At 47.4% G+C, this 22,510-nt stretch overlaps 1 protein-coding gene across 1 annotated transcript in view; it reads left to right on the plus strand.

The window, feature by feature from the left end:
• Positions 1-22,510, plus strand: part of PRKCH (protein kinase C eta) — a 173,204-nt gene that overhangs the window by 128,329 nt on the left and 22,365 nt on the right. The window contains exons 11-12 of the mRNA XM_053243651.1: positions 10,837-10,975; positions 13,830-14,018. Of these exons, the coding sequence (XP_053099626.1) occupies positions 10,837-10,975; positions 13,830-14,018 (328 nt within the window). The remainder of the gene's footprint in view (positions 1-10,836; positions 10,976-13,829; positions 14,019-22,510) is intronic.

The raw sequence follows: 22,510 nt of genomic DNA on the forward strand, positions 1-22,510 counted from the left end.
GACGGAAACGTGCCCTTGGGAAGGCACTTACCTGTTCCTCTTTGTGCTGCATCAGCTGGTACCACCAGGAACAGCAACAAATGTTTGCTTAATTGGTTTGAAATTTGAGCCAGGAACCTCTGGAAACCACATCATTGCACTTTTCTGGAAACCAGGCCCTGCTTTCATAAGCGGGAAAAGCTCAAAGTCCTAGGCTGCACATCTCTGTTTAATTTGTTTGTTTTGGTCTGCAGAGTCCTGCAGAATGTGAAAACCGCTCAAAAGCTGCCATACCTTCTCTCCTCCTTGCTAAAAAGGTGCCTCTTTTAAAAGTGGCAATTCTCTTTATTGAGCAGGGGGAGAGCCGCGGGCCCTCTCCATCCCCAGCACAGCATCCCTCCTCCAGTGGCTGTTGCTGGTGTCTATCTGATGTTTCTTTTTTAGTTTGTGAGCCCTTTGGGGACAGGGAGCCCTTTTATTTATTTATTTGTATCTACGTAAACCGCTTTGAGAACCTTTGCTGAAAAGCGGTATCTAAGTATTCATCGTATTTGTGTCCTCGGTGTCCATTTTCTCATTTGTTCTGTGCGCAGTGGGGAAGTAACTTGCCTAGGGAGCAAGAGGTTGCCGGTTCGAATCCCCGCTGGAGTGTTTCCCAAACTATGGGCAACACCTATATTGGGCAGCAGCAGCGATATAGGATGATGCTGAAAGGCATCATCTCATACTGCACAGGAGATGGAAATGGTCAACCCTTCCTGCATCCTACTAAAGAAAACCACAGGGCTCTGTGGGTGCCAGGAGTCGACACCAACTTGACGGCACAACTTTACCTTTACTCTTTCTGTGCACAGGCACACACCCCTGTTCTCACTGTTCCCACATCTGATTCATATACCTCCTCCTGTAGTGAAATGGGCCGTGACTCATGGTTAGATTTCATGGCCGCTCCCACCCCCATCACTGCCAGGACCGATGGGGCCGGGGCCAGTGGAGCTGCACCTGGCCTGCCTCCACAGCCAACCGTCCACCCACCCACCAGCAAAGAGCCCCCATGCTGGCTCTTTGCTGGTCCTGCTGAGGGTGGAGGGAGAGGGCGAGAGGTGGGCAGGGGGCTGTGGAGGCAGGCTGTGTGTGGCTCCCCCCTAGCCCTGGCCCCATATGCGCCGGCTCTTTCCTGGCACTTAAGGAGGAAGGGAGGGGTGGGATGCTGCAGAGGCAGGCACTGCTCGGTTCCCGGCCCCATTGGGCAGCTTGTGTTCACACACAGTCGCCCAATGGTAGCTCCGCCCCTGCATGTAGCACTCTTTCTCACATGCATGCACCCCCTGAGACGCCAAAGTCTACACCAGAATCCCCTTCCCCATGCATCAGTCTTCCAGGTCATGTATTGGAGTTGTATAATAACTAGCCCCTCAGGGAATCACAGCACTCTGGAGTCTCAGCCAGGCGTCTTTCCAGGTAGGGCTGGAAATGAACATGGGACCTTAAGCATGCAAAGCACATTTTCTATCCCTGAGCTGCAGACCCCTCCTCCCCAAAGGGGCTGGACGTACCATCCAGGGGAGCTGTTTGCCTCCTTTTTTCCCTTCTGCCTGCAACTACCAGCACCTTCCTTCAGGGGTGTGGCAAGGTTGGAGTGGGCCCAGAGACAAGATTTTAAAATGCCCCCCCCGAAGCTCAGCTCATGAAATAAATCTTAAATGAGGCTGAATAGTGGTAACAAAAAGCATCTATCTATCTATCTATCTATCTATCTATCTATCTATCTATCTATCTATCTATCTATCTATCTATCTATCTCCTACGTGCCACAATAGAACAGAATCCTAAATTATTTTTTAAAAGGTTTTGTAAACTGTGAATGATGCAAGTCGTCTGATGGTACTAGAGAAAGACATGCTGTTCTGGTCACTCCAGGTCTTAACACTTGCATCAGTTTTGGAGGATGAATACAACTGATGGAAGCCCGGGCGGGTGCGCGGCTGGGGGGAGACAGTCATGTGACTTGCCTCTGGGGGCCCCCCAAGTCAAGGGGCCCCCAGACAACTGTCTCCCCTTACCCTATTATAGTTACGCGCCTTCCTTCCTTCCTTCCTTCCTTCCTTCCTTCTTCTCGCTCCTCCTCCTCTTTTGAATTCCATCCTGTTCATCTCTTTGGCTCTCAACTCTTCCTCTGCTGCCGCCTCCTAGTCTTTCTTCGACTTTATTTACAAATATTTATATACTGCTCTTCGACACAATTCTCCAGCAACAGCCACTGAAGGGATGCTGTACTGGGGGCTGGATAAGGCCAGTTGCTCTCCCCCTGCTAAATCTAAGAGAATCACCACTTTAAAAGGTGCCTCTTTGCTCAGTTAGCAGGGGTTGAAACAATATGTGTCACTTTCATTCCTTGTTTCTGGCCTTCTTTCCTCACTCGGCCACTTTGCTTCTTTGTCCTTTCCCGCTTGCATGCTCTCCTCGGCTCAGCTCTGATGTCCTCCTCGATTCCCTGCTCCCTCGCTCTCTCTGTTTTTCTAAACACCAGCCTCTGAGAAAATCTGGCTCCAGAATCACTTACAATGACTGACTTGGAGGGGCCTGCCCTCACAGACTTCCATTTGAAAAGGGCAAAACGACATTATGGCAGCAAGAAAAGCACTAGACTACCCTAAAGCTTCTGTGCATTCCTTGTCTGCTACCATGACAACAGTGCTACCACACACACACTGCTACCACACACACACACACACACACACACACACCATCCATTATTTAGTCAATCTTCAAATATCTACGAATGCTTTACATAGAACAGTCTTCTTTTTAGCCTACTTTCCAATAAGTTTATGAGGTCACCCAGCATTCTGTGTGTGTCTCTCTCTGTCCGTCCATGTGCGCATCCCCTCGCCCCATCACCTTCGCGCAGTGCCTGGACCGATATGAACCGAATCGGGTACAGTTGTAGGGACACATAGGGCCACCTCAACGACGTCCACCCCAGTTCAAGATGGATGAGTAAACGTTTGAGACGCAAGTGGACTAACGTGTGAGACACCTAACCAATTTGGACCAAATTTGCTACAGGTGTTGGGACACCTCAAGGGCGTAGTTTGTAATGATGTCATCCATTCTGATTCAAGATGGTGGATGCATGAAACTTTGAGGTACAAGTGGGAACCAATTTGGACCAAATTTGGTACAGTTGTAGGGACACAAAGGGACACCTCAAACACATAGTTTGTGATGATGTCATCCACGTCAATTCAAGATGGCAGATGTCTGAATGTTTGAGGTGCAAGTGGGCTAACTTGTGAGCCGCCTAAACCCTTTTGGACCAAATGTATTCCAGTTGCAGGGATAGTAAAAGGAACATTGGCAGATCAGTTCTTACTAGAACAATTCCTAATTGTTCTTTTCTGGAATGAGCAGGGGATGTGCAACTCACTCAGCCCTGAGGCCAGTCAGAGCTGTGCCAAGCAGGAGTTCTACCTTTCCTGATAATCTGAATCAAGTTTCTTTCCTATAAGCACTTAAAACTTCATAGTTGCATAAGCTTCCCTGATTGGATTGCCATGAGCTTTGCTTCTGGCAGTCTCTCGGACATGTGATAGGTTCATGTTACTGAGTGGGGGCAGGTAGATTGATCCTTTACCCACTCCTCATGGGTTTGTTGGTTGGTTGGTTGGTTGGTTTGTTTAGCTAATAACTAACTAACACATTTGTATACAGCCCAAAATGCAAGTCTCTGGGCAGTTTACAACAGAACAATAAAAAAAACAAATAAAAAGGTTAAAACATTATAACAATTTACAATTTTAAAATGTTAAAACTATTAAAAACACAATTAAAACAGTATTTAATTAAGGGTTTAGGGTTTTAAAAAGAGGCAGGCCCACAGGAATCTCTCTCTCCATTCTGCTTGCAGGGGTTCCCAGCCTTGAGGCCCCCAGATTATGTTGGACTACAACTCCCATCATCACTAGCCACAGTGGCCGAAGGAGTTGTAGTCCAACAACATCTGGGGGCACAGGGTTGAGCCCCCCTACTCTACTGGGATGGGGCCGTAGCTCAGTGGTAGAACATCTTTGCAAGCAACATCTTGCCTGAAACTTGCCTGAGCCACTGCCAGTCAATCCTTGAGGCTATTCACATGATGGGAGGAAACGATTTTGTCCCATCATGAGAACTACCGGGCTTGGCTGCGAGCCCGGTGGTTCTTAAGCAGGTCACTTAATGCTTAAGCATTTCTTAAGCTTAAATAGCCTGGCAGTTAAACTGGGTTTGTGGAGCGAGCGCTCCGTAAACCTGGTTTTTCTGCTCGCGAGTTGCCGCGGCATGGCTACTCATGAGGAGACCCTCGACCGGGAGGCTGAAAAGCAGCCTCTCGGCTCAGGGGTTTCTTCAGCATGCCCTGCGCGCTCACGCAGGGCATGCTGGAGCTTCGGGGGGGCATGCAGCCCCCGAACTCCCCAGCTTCTGCTGGCTCCGTAACGGAGCCGGCAGTCATGTGGGCGGCCGCTGCCACCGCCCAGAGCAGACTGCTGCTCATCTGCAGGGAGAGTGAGCTAAGCCCACTCTCCCCGCTAACCCCCTAGAGTCTCTTCTCACGGATCGTGAGCAGAGCCTTCTTAGCTGGCAATCCTTAGCTAGCAATCCTTAGCTGGATGGACCAAGGATTGGACTTGGTATAACGCAGCTTCTATGCAATGGATACTTGAGAAAAAATAATGTGGTTGTCGGGGATCTCCCATCGGGCCTCCAGCCGCCATGAGAGATTGGGCCAGCACTCGGGAGCCTACCCTCCCGGTATGGCTGGTGTTGGTCCCTCCTGGCCATGCAGCCCTGGAGCCGACTACTTGCCCTGGGCAGGAAGTGGCTACCTGGTCCCCACAAGATGGCTTGAAGATGGTGAGTTGTCACAGGATCGGGGCAATTCACACGAGATCTTGGGAGACTTGCCCCACCTGCCAAGGGCTATACAAACCAGAGTTGGCCAGTGATGAAGGGCCAGTCCAGGAGGAGAGCTGCTAGGAGAAGGAGCTCTGTGACTCCCTTGGAGAGTTGGAGGCAGCAGATCCCTGTGGCAGTCTGTGAAGGGAACAGATTGCCGCCGGAGGGTGGGATAGTGCTCCCCCAGTGGCCATAATTCTGAGGCCGTCTATACCAGGGATTCTCAATGTTGGGTCCCTAGATAGTATTGGACTTCAACTCCCGTCACCCCCAGTCCCAGCGGCCTTTGGTTTGGGATTATGGGAGTTGAAGTCCAATAACATCTGAAGACCCAACGTTGAGAATCCTTGGTCTATACAAGAGGAGGTGGAGCCTTACAGTGGTGCAGGTGAAGTTGCTCCAGAGCTCAAAGAGGATGCTGTTGATGGCATCTTGTAGACTTTGAAATGGCCCGGACAATGACTCTTAAGGCAGAACTACACAGTAGGCCAGGCCTGTAGCCAGGAGTGGGGGGCTAGGGGACCCATACATTTTTCTCCACCCCTCTAATTTTTTTAAAAAATAAGCATAAGAGTTCCAGACCATAAGCTATCTCCCCCTGCCCCATTTTTGGTCCTTCCGCCCCCGGTGTTGCTGGCTATGGGCCTGCAGAGAGCTGCTGCCAGCATTCATTAGCTCGGGAGATATGGGAGCTCCTGGTCTTGTTCTCCTGGTCAAGTTCTCCAGGCTTGAGAGGGGGCACAGAAGGGGCAAAGTGCATTGATGGGTGGGTGAGCTAGCTGTGTTCAACAAAAGAATTGGGGGGCAGGTGGGGGGGCAAACATCGGGGGGGGAACATATGCCCCCTGGCCCCCCTGGAACTTGCCTTCCCTTCTGGACCTTCCCTTCCCTACTCGTCAAAAGAGCAAATCTGATTGCCTGGCTGAATGGAGATATGGCTGTGCCCTTTTAAATCTCTCCCTCTCCCTCTCTGCTCATGGTTGTTTTCTCGCCCATTCATTTCTCTTCATTTTCATCCCTCACAAAACAGACCATCTTGCTCCTCTCCTGTCCTGCTGCAAAATTCTCCTGAAATTCAGGGGGTTAGATGTTAAAATCTCTTACACTGAAGATGCAAACTTTTGCACATACTGCCATTTTGCGGCAGCCTCTGCCTCCCCAAGCTGCCATTTCCTGCTGGGAGCTCCCAAGGTTCTGACCAAAAGTTTTTTAAAAAGAAAGTGTTCCCAGAAACCTTAAACTGCCTTACTCCATGGTAGACTGTACTGACAAATGGTCTGTTTGAGTGTAATGCAGCTTCCTTTATGCTGTGGTGGAAATCCCCCTTGTCATAGTTACATCTCCAGCAATTTCCTTGTGTGCCCCACAATTTTGTTTTGATATTCTTGCAAGGGTTGTCATGCCTTTTGGAGACCATTTTACAATGGTTCCCAAATCTTAGCTATTTTTTATGCAAGTAGAAGTCTTCACAAATCTGTGCTTGATATATTTTATTTTGGTTTGTCCTAAGTCCTATTTCTGTTTTTAGAATAAAGAAATGTTGTATCTGCTTGCTTATCTGTATGGAACAAGATGTTTGTTTGGTTAGTTAGTTATATTTTACATTATAACCTCCCAAAGCGGTTTACAGAAAACTTAAATAAAGAACAATATATCAAGCGCATTTACATCTTTACATGCCCGTCTTGCTTATCAACTGGCCATGTGAAAATATCAAATCGGATATAAATGTACTCTCAGTCTAAAAATAAATAAAATTTCCCCCTAGATAATTTAATCAATTCCCTGTTCACTGCTGAAGGTAATGGTGAAATATCTGTGAATTCCCTTAGTTTAGTCCTATTCCAGACTTGAATAGGTTGATGAACTCAAGATAGGAACATAGGAAGCTGCCATATACCGAGTCAGACCAGTGGTCCATCTAGCTCAGTATTGTCTACACCAGGGTTTCTTAACCTTGGGCCCCCAGATGTTGTTGGACTACAATCCCCAGAATCCCCAGACATGGCCTCTGTGGCTGGGGATTCTGGGAGTTGTAGTCGAACAACATCTGGGGGCCCAAGGTTAAGAAACCCTGGTCTACACAGACTGGCAGCAGCTTCTCCAAGGTTGTAGGCAGGAATCTCTCTCAGCCATATCTTGGAGAAACCAGGGAAGGAACTTGGAACCTTCTGCTCTTCCCAGAGTGGCTCAGTCCCCTGAGGGGAATGTCTTACAGTGCTCACATGTGGTCTGCCATTCAAATGCAACCAGGGTGGAGGACCCTGCTTAGCAAAGGAGGCAATTCATGCTTGCTTCCACAAGACCAGCTCTCCTCCCAGATATTCTGGCTGTCTTTAGCACTTCTCTTAATTTTTGTGTGGAGGATAGTTTAGTGTATTTACTGTAACTGCATCCTCCAAAAGATAAAGCACATTTTAAAATTCAAAACAGCGACAGTACTATAAAGTGGACAGTACTATAAAGCTCTGCTCAGTCCCCCCGCCCCTCCTTATCCTTGGGGTCTGTGGGGTTCAGGGTGGCTTAGGGTATGTTCTTGCTGATGTTACAAGGTTACCCTTTACTTTGTTGCAAGGTGCTCTTTAACCTTTAAAGGAAAGTCCAAACCAACCACTTCCACAGAAAGCCTGCCCTTATTTCAGGCTGTCTTATTCTTTTGAGTCACAGAGCATCTCCTCTTTGAGACTGTCCCTAACCAGACTCAGACCCCGCCGCCCCTCAGTTAACAATCCACTGACTTTCTCTCCCTCTGTCCACTCCAAACCCCACCAGCGGATTCTTTTGATTGGCAGCTCAGCAAAATTCCAACCACATTTGTATAAATGCACAGAGCATTAGCCCCTCCAATGGCAGTTCATCACAGGATCTATCAGGAGCCCTTCCCTAGAACTACAGGAGCTTTCGCAGATAGCAGACTTTACTGCCAGTTTACTGATGGGCTTTACTGCGAGTTCAAAGTTACCCCCAAAAGCTGAAGCAAAAAGTGGATTTTTTTAACCCCCGGATATAAATCGGGCCACACTCAAACACGCCCCCTCCCCCAAAGACACAAACCCCTGAATTGTGTGTGAAGTGCTCCCCAATAGCTTGCAGGGGCTTCAGGGCAAATTTGGCCAATATGTGAACGCACCTTGCTCCATTCCAGAGGAGATGCGAACTAAAAGCCAGGTGTGGAAAACTTCCAGGGGGTGATTCATCTGCTGCCACTGGCTAAGGTGATGGCACCTGTTCACCTGTAGCCTCCACCCTGCCTTGCCCTAGGAGGCCAGATCATGAAGTACCATTTGGTTAGTTTCCCCTGGAACTTCAAAGGAATGATGATCTTCCACTAGAAGCTGGAGGAGCCACCCCACCTGGAGTTCTTAATATTTCAAACACTTGCTCATGGGCATGTCCTCATAAAATCGAAGGTGCAGCTTATCTTGGAATACTGTGTACTGTTGTGGTTGCCACATCTCAAAAAGGGGATTGCAGAGCTGGGTAAGGTACAGAAAAGGGCAACCCTGGGTGAGGGGACTGGAGCCCTTATAAAGCAAGGCTACAGCACTTGGGGCTTTTTCATTAAGACAAAAGGTGACTAAGGGGATGACATAATAGAAGTTTATAATGGGGGGAGAAAGTGGATAGAGAGAAGTTTTTCCTCCCTCTCCGATATAATGCTAAACCTTGGAGTCACCCAATATAATTGACTGGCAGTACACAAAAGGAATTCCTTGTGTTTCCAACTAGTGTTGTGCTAGCAGAAACATCTTACTTATAGGAACATAGGAAGCTTCTGTATATTGAATCAGAACCTTGCTCCATCTAGCTCAGTATTGTCTACCCAGACTGGCAGCGGCTTCTCCAAGGTTGCAGGCAGGAGTCTCTCTCAGCCCCATCTCAGAGATGCTGCCAGGGAGGGAACTTGGAACCTTCTATATGCAAGTACTCTTCCCAGAGTGGCTCCATCCCCAGGGGAATATCTCACAGTGCTCATGCATGGAGTCTCCCATTCATATGCAACCAGGGTTGACCATGCTTGGCATAGGGGACAAGTCATGCTTGCTATTACAAGACTAGCTCTCCTTCTGGAACAGCCCTGCTGGATCAGGCCCAAGGCCCATCTAGTCCAGCATCCTGTTTCCCACAGTGGCCCACCAGATACCTGTGGAAAGCCTACAGGCAAGAAGTGAAATCATGCCCTCTTTCCTGCTGTTGCTCCCCTGCAACTGGTGTTTAGAGGCATCCTGCCTCTGAGCCTGGAAGCAGCCTATAGGCATCAAGGTGAGTAGCCACTGATACACCTGTCTTCCATAACAATAGTAATAATAACTTTATTTGTTGGCTGCCCCATTTGTTGGCTGCCCCTTTGGGCAACTCAAAGCATACAATTAAATCACATAAAAGAAAGCAAATGATGACAGTAAAATGCAAAAACATTCGTATAACTTTTTTAAAAAACCCTTTTTAAATGGCCTGGACAAACATAAAGGTCTTTTCCTGGTGTCTAAAAGAAAAAAGCAATGATACCAGGCAAGCCTCACTTGCCAAGAAATGTAGGACCAGCAAAAGGAGGCACCTTGCCAATATAACACATATGGAAAACCTATGGAATTCTCTGCCACAAGATGTGCCTGGATGGCTTGAAGCAAGGTTTAGATAAATTCCTGGAGGATAGGTCTATCAATGGCTACTAGTCTGAGGGCTATAGGCCAGCTCCAGCCTCAGGCAAGATGCCTCTAAATACCAGTTGCAGGGGAGCAACAGCAGAAGAGGGGGCATGCTAACAGAGCAAAGAGGCACCTCTTAAAAAGTGGTGATTCTCTTTATTGAGTAGGGGGAGAGCAACTGGCCCTATCCATCCCCAGCACAGCATCCCTCCAGTGGCTGTTGCTGGTGTCTGTCTTATGTTTCTTTTTTAGACTGTGGACCTTTTGGGGACAGGGAGCCATTTTATTTGTTTGTTTGCTTGCTTGCTTGCTTGTTTGTTTATATCTGTGTAAACCACTTTGGGAACGTTTGTTGAAAAGTTCCCAAAATTTAAATTTTCATCGTATTTGTATTTGTATGCCTATGGGAAGCCCACAGGCAAAAGCTCCTGGACTAGACAGGCCTGGGGCCTGATCCAGCAGAGCTTTTCTTATGTTCTTTTTTTCTGATGAAGCTAGTCCAGAAATGGGGTGCCACTACCAAAAAGGCCCTGTCCCTAGTAGCGACCTGCTTCACCTCATGTGGCAAGGGTACTCAGAGCAAGGCCTCTGATCTGAAGACGTTTGCAAGGTCTGGGTAGAGAAATATGGGGCAAGGCGCTCTCCGGTAATTTGGTCCGATTCAGAAGCATTTGGGGCTTTAAAGGTTAAAACCAGCACTTTGAATTGGGCCCAGAAAGAGACTGGGAGGCAGTGCAGCTGAGAAAGCACTGGCATGATACGACCAAAATGCCCAGCCCCAGTTAACAATCTATTTTGGACCAACTGCAGTTTCCAAACCGTCTTCAAAGACGGCCCCACATACAATGCATTGCAGTAATCTTTGCACTTGTGCAACAAGCTGGTGTGCCTCCGGCTGTGAACCCTCTTCTGTATATCTTTTGCAGGGGACCTTTGCACAAGGGCACAACTTTGCACATCCCTACAACATTGTGCAGCGGTGTGGCTTTCTTGCATGTTCAGAACTTTGTTCACTGTACATGCGCAGCATTAATCTTCCAGTTGGCCAGTGACTGTAACACAATGATGCCATGTACTTTCTGTAACATACGTGACTCATTGCAGACTAGGAGAGGCGTTTGGCATCATTGTGGGAATCCCTCACCAAGGGTGAAATGCTGCTATCACATACGCTGGTCCTGGTCTAGGAGTTGCCAATTCACTCCGCTGGGTCTCCTGCTGGCTCAGTTTAGCAGCACCCACGAACAGATACATGATATTATCCTTATTGCAGGGACCTGAAGCTGGACAACGTGTTGCTGGATCATGAAGGCCACTGCAAGCTGGCAGATTTCGGGATGTGCAAAGAAGGGATCTACGATGGGATCACCACGGCAACGTTCTGTGGAACACCTGACTACATTGCCCCCGAGGTACGCTGAAAATTTCTCCTATGTTGATGCTCAGCTTTCCCACCGTGACTCTTAGTTCTTGCGATCTATGTTTACCCAGTTGTGTGGTTGCAAATTCAGACATGCAGGCAATCTCCCGGACAGCCCCCCATAGCCATGGCCACCCAATAGCCGCCCCACCCCACTTAGATCTGTGCAATAATTTGGGGGATTCTGTTACAAGAAGTCAAAGATAGTTGCCTATTCCTACAGAGCTTGGACTTCATGCGGTTATTCACCCAGAAGAGCAGTCAGGATTGTCAACCACAAAGGGTGTGTGTGTGTGTTTATTTACTTATTCATCCCATGAAACTGATTGCCAAGAAATTTAGGACTGACAAAAGAAAGTACTTTTTCATACAACACATAATTTACCTATGGAATTTTCTGCCACAAGATGTGGTGACAGCCACCAGCCTGGAGGTCTTCAAGAGGGGATTAGATAAATTCATGGAAGACAAGTCTATCAGTGGCTACCAATCCGAGAGCTAAGGCCACCTCCAGCCTCAGAGGCAGGATGCCTCTGAATACCAGTTGCAGGGGAGCAACAGCAGGAGAAGGGGCATGCCTTTGTCTGTTGCCTGTGGACTTCCCAGGAGCATCTGGTGGGCCACTGTGTGAAACAGGATGCTGGACTGCCTTGTGCCTGATCCAGCAGGGCTGTTCTTATAGCACTTACATTTATATACCGCTCTATAGCTGGAAGCTCTCTAAGCGGTTTACAATGATTTAGCATATTGCCCCCCAACATTCTGGGTACTCATTTTACCAACCTGGGAAGGATGGAAGGCTGAGTCAACCTTGAGCCCCTGGTCAGGATCAAACTTGTAACCTTCTGGTTACAGGGCGGCAGTTTTACCACTGCGCCACCAGGGGCTCTTCTATGTTTGTTTGTTTTGTTTTGTTTCTGTACACCCCATCTGTCAGCTCTGGGCAGTTGACAGCAACAAAACAGTGACATAGCCAATTAAAACCAACAAAACAATCAGAAACCAAACCAATATAAAGCAGTTGAATGCTGCTTGTAAGAACATTAATAAAATCAGTTGAGGTCCAATGTTCAATTATGTAACAAATCACTGGAATAGCAAGAGCAGCACATGATTTCCATGTAGAAGGCAAAGTGCTCTGCTTCCCTGCTAAGACCCTGGAGGGGGAGGGGAGTATTAGCACTGTGTCCCTGCCTGACCCTGTGGCACGACACCACTGTATTTACCTGAGATCAGTAATCTAAGATTTGAAATCCAGTTGTCAGTCTCAGGTAAATGTTAGGTTGGGGTTCACCTAACCAGAAATTGTGGTACATTTCCAGGTTCGCATGTCTGGAAATCTGGAGTATGCACATCACAGGCATGTATAGATTCCTGTCCAACCAACATTATTTTGATCATGAGAACCAGCGCTTAGAATCCTAGATTGCTTATCAGGTGTTTGTACCCAGTAGAACAGACTAGGTAGGGAGGCTGTGGCATCTGCTTGCTCTTGATCGTAGATAAAATTGTGCAAAATGCCTATTTATTTGTGTAATGTGCATTAATTACTTCAAACTCGACATTTTTAATAAAATTGCACAAAACTTCCACAGGCTGCTTCAATCCTGTGAGCTTCCTTTGTGTGTGAGAGGGGCATTGGACATGTGGGGAAACTATTCCATGCATGAAATGTGCTCCAGGAGCATGCTGCATGCACGTAGCCATTGCACATGGGTACTGGAAGATGGTGGGGTGTGCAGGTGCAAGTGGACAGGCATGTGCTAAGGTAATGAAGTGGAGCTGGCCACCTTGATGCTTCCCCGGCTCCCTATATAACTCAGGGTTATGAGTGTATCCATATCAAAAGTATGCTGTGCCCTGTTCTGCAAGGTCAGGGATCCTCAGATCTGAGTCCCCAGATGATGTTGGACTACAACTCCCATCATCCCCAGCCCTGTGGCTGGGGATGATGGGAGTTGTAGTCTAACAACATCTGCAAATCCAAGTTTGAGAACCCTTGGCATAGGTATTGCTGGCTCAAGCACAGGGAATTGTCAGTTAACATTTCAGAATCTATTTCTGTCCCTTCTATGGTCTGGTTTACACATTAAACATGCTCTTTCGTCATGTGGGACAGGTTCACATACACATTTCCCTGGTTCTCAGTATCTGACAACTCGTAGCAAAATGTGTGATCTGTCCACACTGAAAAATGTTCTGTTGGAGGTGAGGTGAGGTGACATGAATGACTGCCTGTGGTGTTAGCGCTGTGATGGCTCATTCACACACGCAGCTCATTCGTGCATGATATTATCAAATGATGACTGTGTGTAAATATGCACTTGACCATGATTAGGCTGCACTTGTGTGGAATGCCGGCACTGAGTTGTGTTGGAAACAATGTGTAGCCTCAGTCTGTGGCGTTTGAATTGCAATGTTCTTTCACCCTCACAAGTTATGAGAGGAGAGCTGGTCTTGTGGCAGCAAGCATAGATTGTCCCCTTTGCTAAGCAGGGTCTGCCCTGGTTTGCATTTGAATAGGAGACTACATGCGAACACTGTAAGATATTCCCCTTAGGGGATGGGGCCACTCTAGGAAGAGTATCTGGGTGCTTGCATGCAGAACATTCCAAGTTCCCTCCCTGGCAGCATCTCCAGATAAGGCTGAGAGAGACTCTTGCCTGCAACCTTGGAGAAACCGCTTGCAGTCTGTGTAGACAATACTGAGATAGATGGACCAAGAGTCTGACTCTGTCTATGGCCGCTTCCTATGCTCCTCTGTTGTAGTCAAAACGGGACAGACAGGAAAGGACTAAGAATAGTTGGACAGCCTTATTGACTTTGATCCCTTCATCCCATTTCAGATCTTGCAGGAGATGCTCTATGGTCCTGACGTGGACTGGTGGGCAATGGGAGTATTACTCTATGAGATGCTCTGTGGCCACGCCCCCTTTGAAGCCGAAAATGAGGACGACCTCTTTGAAGCCATCCTCAATGATGAAATAGTCTACCCAACCTGGCTTCCAGAAGATGCAGTGGCGATCCTGAAAGCTGTATGTATGCTCTTGAGTATTCCACGTTTTCGGCTTGTTTGCATGTTTCTTGCACCAGCTTCCTCTGGCTTGCTATGTTCGCTGCAGTAACGAGAGACAATACATTGGTGGGACAGAGCGGGGGCTCAAGAGCCGGGCGAGTCCATCTAACCATACTGGAGTGGGATGAATTAAAGCCAAGCGTTAGGTTCATATGACTGCTCTCCCCGCAATTAGGGATGTGCAAAAAAAATTTAAAAAATTTGACCAAATCGAATCAACTCAAAACTGCTTGTACAGAATGGGATTCGTTCAAATCGATTCAAATCTGGGTGAATTTGAATCAAATTCAAGCCAAATTCTAGCAAATTTCATTCAAGTTCAGGCGAATTGGACAAATCCCATTCTGTGCAAGCCGTTTCGAGTTGAATCGATTTGAATTCGTTTTGAATTGGAATAGATTTGGTCGAACCTTTTTGCATATCCCTACCCCCAATTACACTGAGACAGTTTTCACATCTCTTTTGAGTGTATAAGATTTCTCTTACATTATAATGGCTTTCAGTGCCGGTAGCCTGAGCAGCATGGGAAGCAAAACTCCCCCCGTATCTAAAAGAGTGTCATCATAAGAAGAGCATGAGGTGGGCAGGAAGGAGGATCTATGTGTGCATATATGGGACAGAGGGAGAGAATATGAGCATTATAGTCTGGTTATAGACTAGGCATTATAGACGAAAATGCTTAGCCATGAGGAGGGCTGCCCTAGGATTTTTGGTGCCCTCAGTGAAGTATGGCTTCGGTGCCCCCTCGTTCTTGTACAGAATATAATTGTCACTGAGTGCAGGGTGGGGCACAGTCATACTTGGCAGTTTGTGCTGGTTGTGGAAGCAGATGCTGAGATCATTCACACCAGGGGTTCTCAACCCTGGGTCCCCAGATGTTGTTGGACTTCATCCCATAATCCCCAACCAAAGGCCACTGTGGTTGCGGATTATGGGAGTTGAAGTCCAGTAACATCTGGGTACCCAACACTGAGAATCGCTGGTTCACTCGACCACAAGGGGTGGTCTGGGGAGGCGGGAGTCTACCTGCCTTTCCTCAGACAACCAGAACCTGATCAGGGCACCACTGACGGCATGCCCACTTGAGAGGAGCAGCAGCAAGCCCAGTGTTGATTGGGGGGGGGAGGCAGCCAGGCCACCAGGTATCCCACAGTGCACCACGCAAGCAGCATGGTGCATTGGGAAAGCTCTGCAATGCCTGACCATTCCTTCCCCTTGGCTCTATGACCAAGATGGCTGCCAGCAGATCGGGAGCTCCAGATGACCATCAAATGAGGTGGGAGGTGCACGCTTGTCCTCCTACCTCACTTTAAGGCTGGGTAGGAGATCAGGGCTACCCAGGGGAGGATCAGCACCAATCCCAGGGATTCTCATGACCAGCCCTACGTGGGCTTATCCTCTCCTACCCAGCTAGGGCTGGTCATGAGAACGACCTCACTATCTTTAATATCTCGCAAGATATACCACCACGGCTTCCCGGCTCCACATAGAGTCCACCCTCGCCACACACAGCTGGCATGCATGGCGGCCATTCGTGGGGTCAGTCTGGCAAATGTTTTTACTGGGCGAGCTCCTCAAATGCCTACTGCACATGCGCATCAGCCAGCAGAGTGGTGGAGGCCGGCTGTGAGGTGCGGAAGGACTCTGTGCAGAGTGGGGCAGTGGCATGGGAGGGCAGCAGGACATTTTGGGATTTGTAAAGGTATAATCCGCTTCCTCCCCGCTTCCCTGCCTCAGCCACCACTGGGAGCTGCAACAGCTATTCACGATGGCGAGGAGGGTGGTGGCACCCGCCCCACCCAAGATTTGCTACCTGAGACCTTCAGTGAGATGGGGACACACCTTGGACCTCTCCCTCAGTCTTTTGGGGGACAGGTCTATCAATGGCTACGAGTCTGAAAGCTAAAGGCCACCTCCAGCCGCAGAGGCAATATGCCTCTCAATACTAGTAGCAGGGGAGCAACCGCAGGAGAGAGGACATGCCCTCAACTCTTGCCTCTGGGCTTCTCAGAGGCATCTGGCGGGGGGCATTGTGTGTAACAGTGGGATGCTGGACTAGATGGGCCTTGGGGCTGATCCAGCAGGGCTGTTCTTATGTTCTTGTTCACACAAGTACTAAGAAGCAAGTCCCACAGGACCATGGGATTAATTTACGAATACAACAAATATTTATATACTGCTTTTCAACAAAAGTTTACAAAGCGGTTTACGGAGATATAAATAAATAAAACAGCTCCCTCTCCCCAAAGGGCTCGCTGTCTTAAAAAAGAAACATGAGATAGACACCAGCAACAGCCATTGGAGGGATGCTGTGCTGGGGATGGATAAATGTGCATGGTCACTACTGTATGTTAGCAGAGCCTCTGTAAAGTAAAGAAAAGTTGTGCTGTCGAGTTGGTGTCAACTCCTGGTGACCACAGAGCCCTGTGGTTGTCTTTGGTAGAATACAGGAGGAGTTTACCATTGCCATCTCCGCGCAGTATGAGATGATGTCATGCCTTTCAGCATCTTCCTATATTGCTGATGCCCAATATAGCCTCTGTAAAGTGTGCCGTCAAATCGATTTCAACTCCTGGCGCCCACAGAGCGCTGCGGTTTTCTTTGGTAGAAGGGGTTTACCATTGCCTCGTCCCGCACAGTATGAGATGATGCCTTTTAACATCTCCCTATATCGCTACTGCCCAATATAGTACCAGCTGGGATTTGAACCAACAACCTTCTGCTTGTTAGTGAAGCATTTCCCCGCTGCACCACCTCTGTACATCGCCTCAAATAGCGGGGACTTGAATTGGACTTGAATCTCTACACGCATAGTTCGTAGACAGATAAGCTCTGTTCATACATGGTGCTGCTGAATGTGTTTGGATCAGGGCTGCCATGGCAGTCCCACTCACCTCCTTCCTGTTCACTTTCCTTGCATGTGTCAAGTGAAAAGGGGTGTCCTTAAGACATTTGTGTGGAGTTTCCTTTGTGATGACTTTTCCCATGAATAATAACAATACTTTACATTTGTATTGTACTTTAGTCTTTCTAGGCCAGCCTTGGCCATGGGTAGCTATAGCATTGTGGGGGTTTTTATGCCCCTTAAATGTTGGTAAGATCCTAAATGTATAGTGAAACTGTGGCTTAGGTTAGGGATTCCCAACCTATGGTCGTCCAGATGTTGCTGAACTACAATTCGCATCACCACCTGCCATAATTTATTGTGGCTGGAGATGATGGGAGTTATAGTTCAGCAACATCTGGAGGACCAGAGGTTGAAAACCCCTGGCTTATGTTGCTGAGCTAATCTCTGCCTCTGGAGGGCAAATATAGGAGATATCAGTGAGACCTGCTTGTCAAAGGGGCTGGAGAGAGGCCGGGAAACTACTTTAATCCTGACTGCAAGATGTAATACAGTACAGATGTAATGCTCAACCTCAATTAATGCAAATCATGGTTTGCAAACCCACTTTTAAAACCATAGCTTCACATCTGGATTTGCATCTAGTCCTTCACCATGTCTACTAGGTAGACAAAACCACGCTTAAGCATTATGGCTGCATAGGGCCTCAGTGTGTATGTCTGTTTTCTGGGTGTGATCTTGGACTGAGCTGAATGAATGAATAACTATATTATGATCATAGATCAGACACAGACACAACCAATTATACAGCACTCAGATAAGAGATCTATCATACAGTACACCAGCAAAGTAAACGTTTTATGGTGGGATCTAGAGAGTAGGAATTAATTGTTGGACTGAGTTCTTCCTGGACAGTGTCTCTCAGGCCAAAAAGATTTTGCATCATTGATATGCAGGTTCAGAATACTGAACCTGCTGTTTATTATTAGACATACTGAGGAAAATTACTCCTATTGAAATTAAAAGTACTCCTATTGAAAGTACTCCTATTGAAATTAAAAGGGTAAGTTGAGAAACTCTTAGCTTGTCCTTTTAATTTAAATGGGACTACTTTGAGTAATCTTCCTCAGTATGTCAGCTGTAATTATTCTGTTCATGCCTAATGGTATATTAAGGGCTGAATGTGAATGGAAAAAATTATAGCCTTTGCCAAGCAATCTGTTCCCACAGATACATGGTTTGCATCTCCTTGGTAATGCTGCCAAAGCTAAACGTATGTATGAGTCAGACAGGATGAGGGTGCCGTATATTGGGGAAAGTTTCATCCTGCAGCTTCACATTGCAAATGTTTTGCCTCATTTTCCATTGAAAATGAGGGCTGAACTGGGCATGATCCCCAGCGTGTGGTTGTACTTCCCTCCTTCCCCTGCATAACCTCTCGCAGAACTTCCCCATGCCCTGACACAGGAACACAAGAAGTTGCCTTACACCAGATCTGATCCTTGGCCCATCTATCCCAGTACTGTCTATAACCAGGGCTGCTCATCGTTGGCCCTGCAGCTGTTTTTGGACTACAACTCCCATAGTCCCTGGCCAGAGTGGCCAAAAACCAGGGATTATGGGAGTTGTAGGCGGCCAACAACTGCAGGAGGGCCAAAGTTGAGCAGCCCTGGGACCAGCAACGGCTCTACAAGGTTTCAGGAAGGAGTCTCTCCCAGCCCTACCTGGAGATGCTGGGGGTTGAACCTGGGGTCCTCTGCATGCAAAGCAGATGCTCTGCCAATGAGTTATGGTCCCGTCTCATGCAGTGTTCCCTCTAACAGGGATCCCCAGATGTTGTTGACTACAACTCCCAGAATCCTCAGCTACAATCGCTTTTGCTTGGAGATTCTGGGAGTTGTAGTCAACAACATCTGTGAATCCCTATTAGAGGGGACACTGGTCCCATGCCATTACAGTGCTCTGGATGTCCCTGCCTCTGCATCATTGGCTGCCGATGGTAAGGGCGGGGAAATGTGAGCATTGTGATGTCATGACACAAGTGGAATTCTGCATCTGAGCTAGATGGAATGGCCGAGTTTAAAACTATGTAGCACCTGGTCAACCTGAGATTCTCCAGTTGTTGTTGGACTACAAGGCCCATCACCCACAGGCTCAATTAATTGGGAGTTGCCATCCAATAACAGCTGGAGAGCCTCCGATTGGTTACCCCTAATGTAACACATAAATCAGATCGTTGGTCGCCACCCCAGATCAGACCATTGACACACTCTTGTCTAGGAACACAGGAAACAAATGAGCCAGGCCATTCATCCCCCTAGCTCAGTATTGTCTACACCAGGGTTTCTCAACGTGTGGGTCCCCAAATGTTATTGGACTTCAACTCCCATAATCCCCAGCCTCACTGGTCTTTGGTTGGGAATTATGGGAGTTGAAGTCCAATTACATCTGGGGACCCACACGTTGAGAAACCCTGGTCTACACTGACTGGCAGCAGTTCTTCAGGTTTTCAGGCAGGAGTCTCTCCGGGCCCTGCCGGAAGATGCTGTCAGGGATGGAACCCCCCACTGAGTTACAGCCCCATCTACTCGGACCTGCCTCCAAGATGTCAGGCCCAGATTTTTCGAGCCCTGACACATGAACCAGGGATTGAACCTGGAACCTTTGCCATGCAAAACAGATGCTCTGCCACTGATCTGTGGGCTTGGGTACAGACAGTAATTGTTTATGTGGAGTTTAGAAGCACGTGTTGTTTCTCACCACTAATTAAATAACAAAACCAAACCCCAAAACCAGGAAAAGCCACACCTGCAGTCTTCAGTTTTCTCTTCCTCAAAAAACCCCTTGAGGGAAGAGGTTATCTTATGGACAGTTCTCAGCCATTTCCCCTTCAGAAACTTGTTCATTTCTCAAGATTCCGCTTTGGATGTCAGGCCAGGAAAGGTCAGTTGCTTCTCCTGGAATGTTTGTGAGAACTTCTTCAGCAAGGGGCGCAGCAATGACCTGCACGCACAAGGGACCGGTTCAGGAAAAGGAGCAAAGATCTTTGGGGTTCTCAAAGGAAAGGCATCCATTGTTCCTCCTTCAGTAATTAGTTTCTAATGAACATTTTTGTTGGTTTCCAAAACAAACACCTTTCCATACAATAGAAAAATCAGTCCACTGTGCAAAGAACAACTAAAACAGCATTGTCTGTACAGTTAAAAAGAAAAGATGCTTTGGATACTTTCAACCAAGTCTGGGGACCCTTCCTAGACGGTTTTGCAGGGTTGCCTTTCTTTCAGTAGCTTGCATGCCCTGCAGAGTATGAAGTCTGTGCTGTGGCGGGTCTCTAAACATGCAGCCATGCTGTTAAGCAAGAGAGGGCAGGGCTGGGAGTGCTGCTGCTGGTATCATCACATGACGTAGGAAGGATGGAAATCATTCTTGCCTTGCCATTGCACAGGAGGACATTAGGAAGCTGCCTTCTGCCGAGTCAGGCCATTGGTCCTTCTAGATCAGGCCTGCCCAACTTAGGGGCCCCCAGCTGGTTTTGGACTACAACTCCCATAATCCCCAGCCACAGTGACCAATAGCCAGGGATTATGGGAGTTGTAGGCCAACCTCAGAATTGATGTTGAAGACATTGAATTGGTGGATAGCTTCTGCCTTTAGGATTGACCATCAACATTAAAAGATCCAGCAGATGAGAAATACACCGCACTTGGTAGGGTTGCAAGGCCTTGGAAAGGATATTTAGATGCTGTGATGTGTCTATACCTACAAAGATTAGAATTGCTCGGACAATGGTTTTTCCCATGACGCTCTATGGATGCAGAAGCTGGACTTTAAAGAAGCAAGAAAGAAAAAGTATTGAGGATACTCTGGACAGCCAGGAAAACAAACAAATGAATCAATCCAGAATTTTCACTCGAGGCACAAATGACCAGGCTCAAACTATCATACTTTGGACACATTATGCAAACACCCAGCTCCCTTGAGAAGTCCATAATGCTGGGAAAAGTTGAAGGAAAGAGAAGAGGATGACCAGCAGCAAGATGGATGGACTTGATGACAACAGCAATAAATGCACCACTGAGAGACCTTAAAGGCCAAGTTGAAGACAGATCTTCCTGGAGAGAATCTATCTATGTGGTCACTAAGAGTTGACACTGACTTGACGGCACTTAATCAATCAATCAATCAAGGCCAACATCTGCAAGAGGGCCAAAGTTGAGCAGTCCTGATCTAGCTCAGTATTGTCTACACAGACTGGTAGTGATTTCTCCAAGGTTGCAGGCAGGAGTCTCTCCCAGCCCTATCTGGAGATGCCAACCTAACCCTAATCCATCCCACCTCCTGACTTGTGGCATGAAAAGACACTGTAATACAATCCATTAGAATTACATTAAGGAACTAAATTCCAGGGCTCTGGAATGCACTCCCTGTCAAAATAAGAGTGTCTCCATCTCTGTCTGCTTTTTAAAGGACCCTTAAGACACACCTGTTTTTTCAGGCTTTTACATAAGAAGAGCCCTACTGGATCAGGCCCAATGCCTATCTAGTCCAGCATTCGGTTTCACACAGTGGCCCACCAGATGCCTCTGGAAGGCCTACAAGCAAGAGGTGAGGGCATGCCCTCTCTCCTGCTCTTGCTCCCCTGCAACTGGTATTGAGCATCATCTTGCCTCTGAGGCTGGAGGTGGCCCACAGCATGGCCATTGATAGACCTCCATGAATTTGTCTAAACCCCAATTAAAGCCATCTCTTAATTAATTAATTAGTTTTAAACAGCTTCTTTTATTTTGTTAAAATTGTTTTAATCATTTTATCTTGTTTTATACTTGTATTTTAAATTATGTATACTACCTAGGTATACACATATTGGGCAGTATATAAATAAGATAAATAAAATAAATAAAATAAAAACATGCCATTAAAAAAACCCAGTTCCAACTCAGCTCCGGTCGCTAATTGCAGTTCTGTCTGTTTTTCCTCAAATCTAATTTTATAAACCTCTATTCATGCCCCCATTGTCACCTTAAGTGGCACAGTGGGGAAATCCTTGACTAACAAGCAGAAGGTTGTCAGTTTGAATCCCCGCTGGTACTATATCGGGCAGCAGCGATAAAGGAAGTTGCTGAAAGGCATCATCTCATACTGCGCAGGAGGAGGCAATGGTAAACCCCTCCTGTATTCTACCAAAAGAAAACCACAGGGCTTTGTGGGTGCCTGGAGTCAAAATCAACTTGACAGCACACTTTACCTTTATTCGTGCCCCTCCTTTCCCTCCATCCCAAAGTTTAAGCCTTCTAAGCACTTGTTTTAGCATTTGGACGCTTTCCAGAATAGCTGCTCACCAGCAGCAAAATGCCTCCGTTCAGGCAAGTCGCTTTCGGAACATAAACAGCAGGGGAAGCAGTCTCACAGTAACTAACAACCCAAAAAACCAGCAACTTTTTCACGCTGGATATGTGACATCCTTGCTCTATATCGCAGCGATCAAATTCGCAACAAGGCATTGGAAATGTGAACGGCACCCTGCTGTCCACATAGCAACTGTGGTGTCACGATACGGGAAGTGTGGAAGCGCACTTCCGAGATTTGTCCTGACCCCATTGTAGGGT

Source organism: Hemicordylus capensis, chromosome 1, assembly GCF_027244095.1.
Source record: "Hemicordylus capensis ecotype Gifberg chromosome 1, rHemCap1.1.pri, whole genome shotgun sequence".
Lineage (NCBI taxonomy): Eukaryota > Metazoa > Chordata > Lepidosauria > Squamata > Cordylidae > Hemicordylus > Hemicordylus capensis.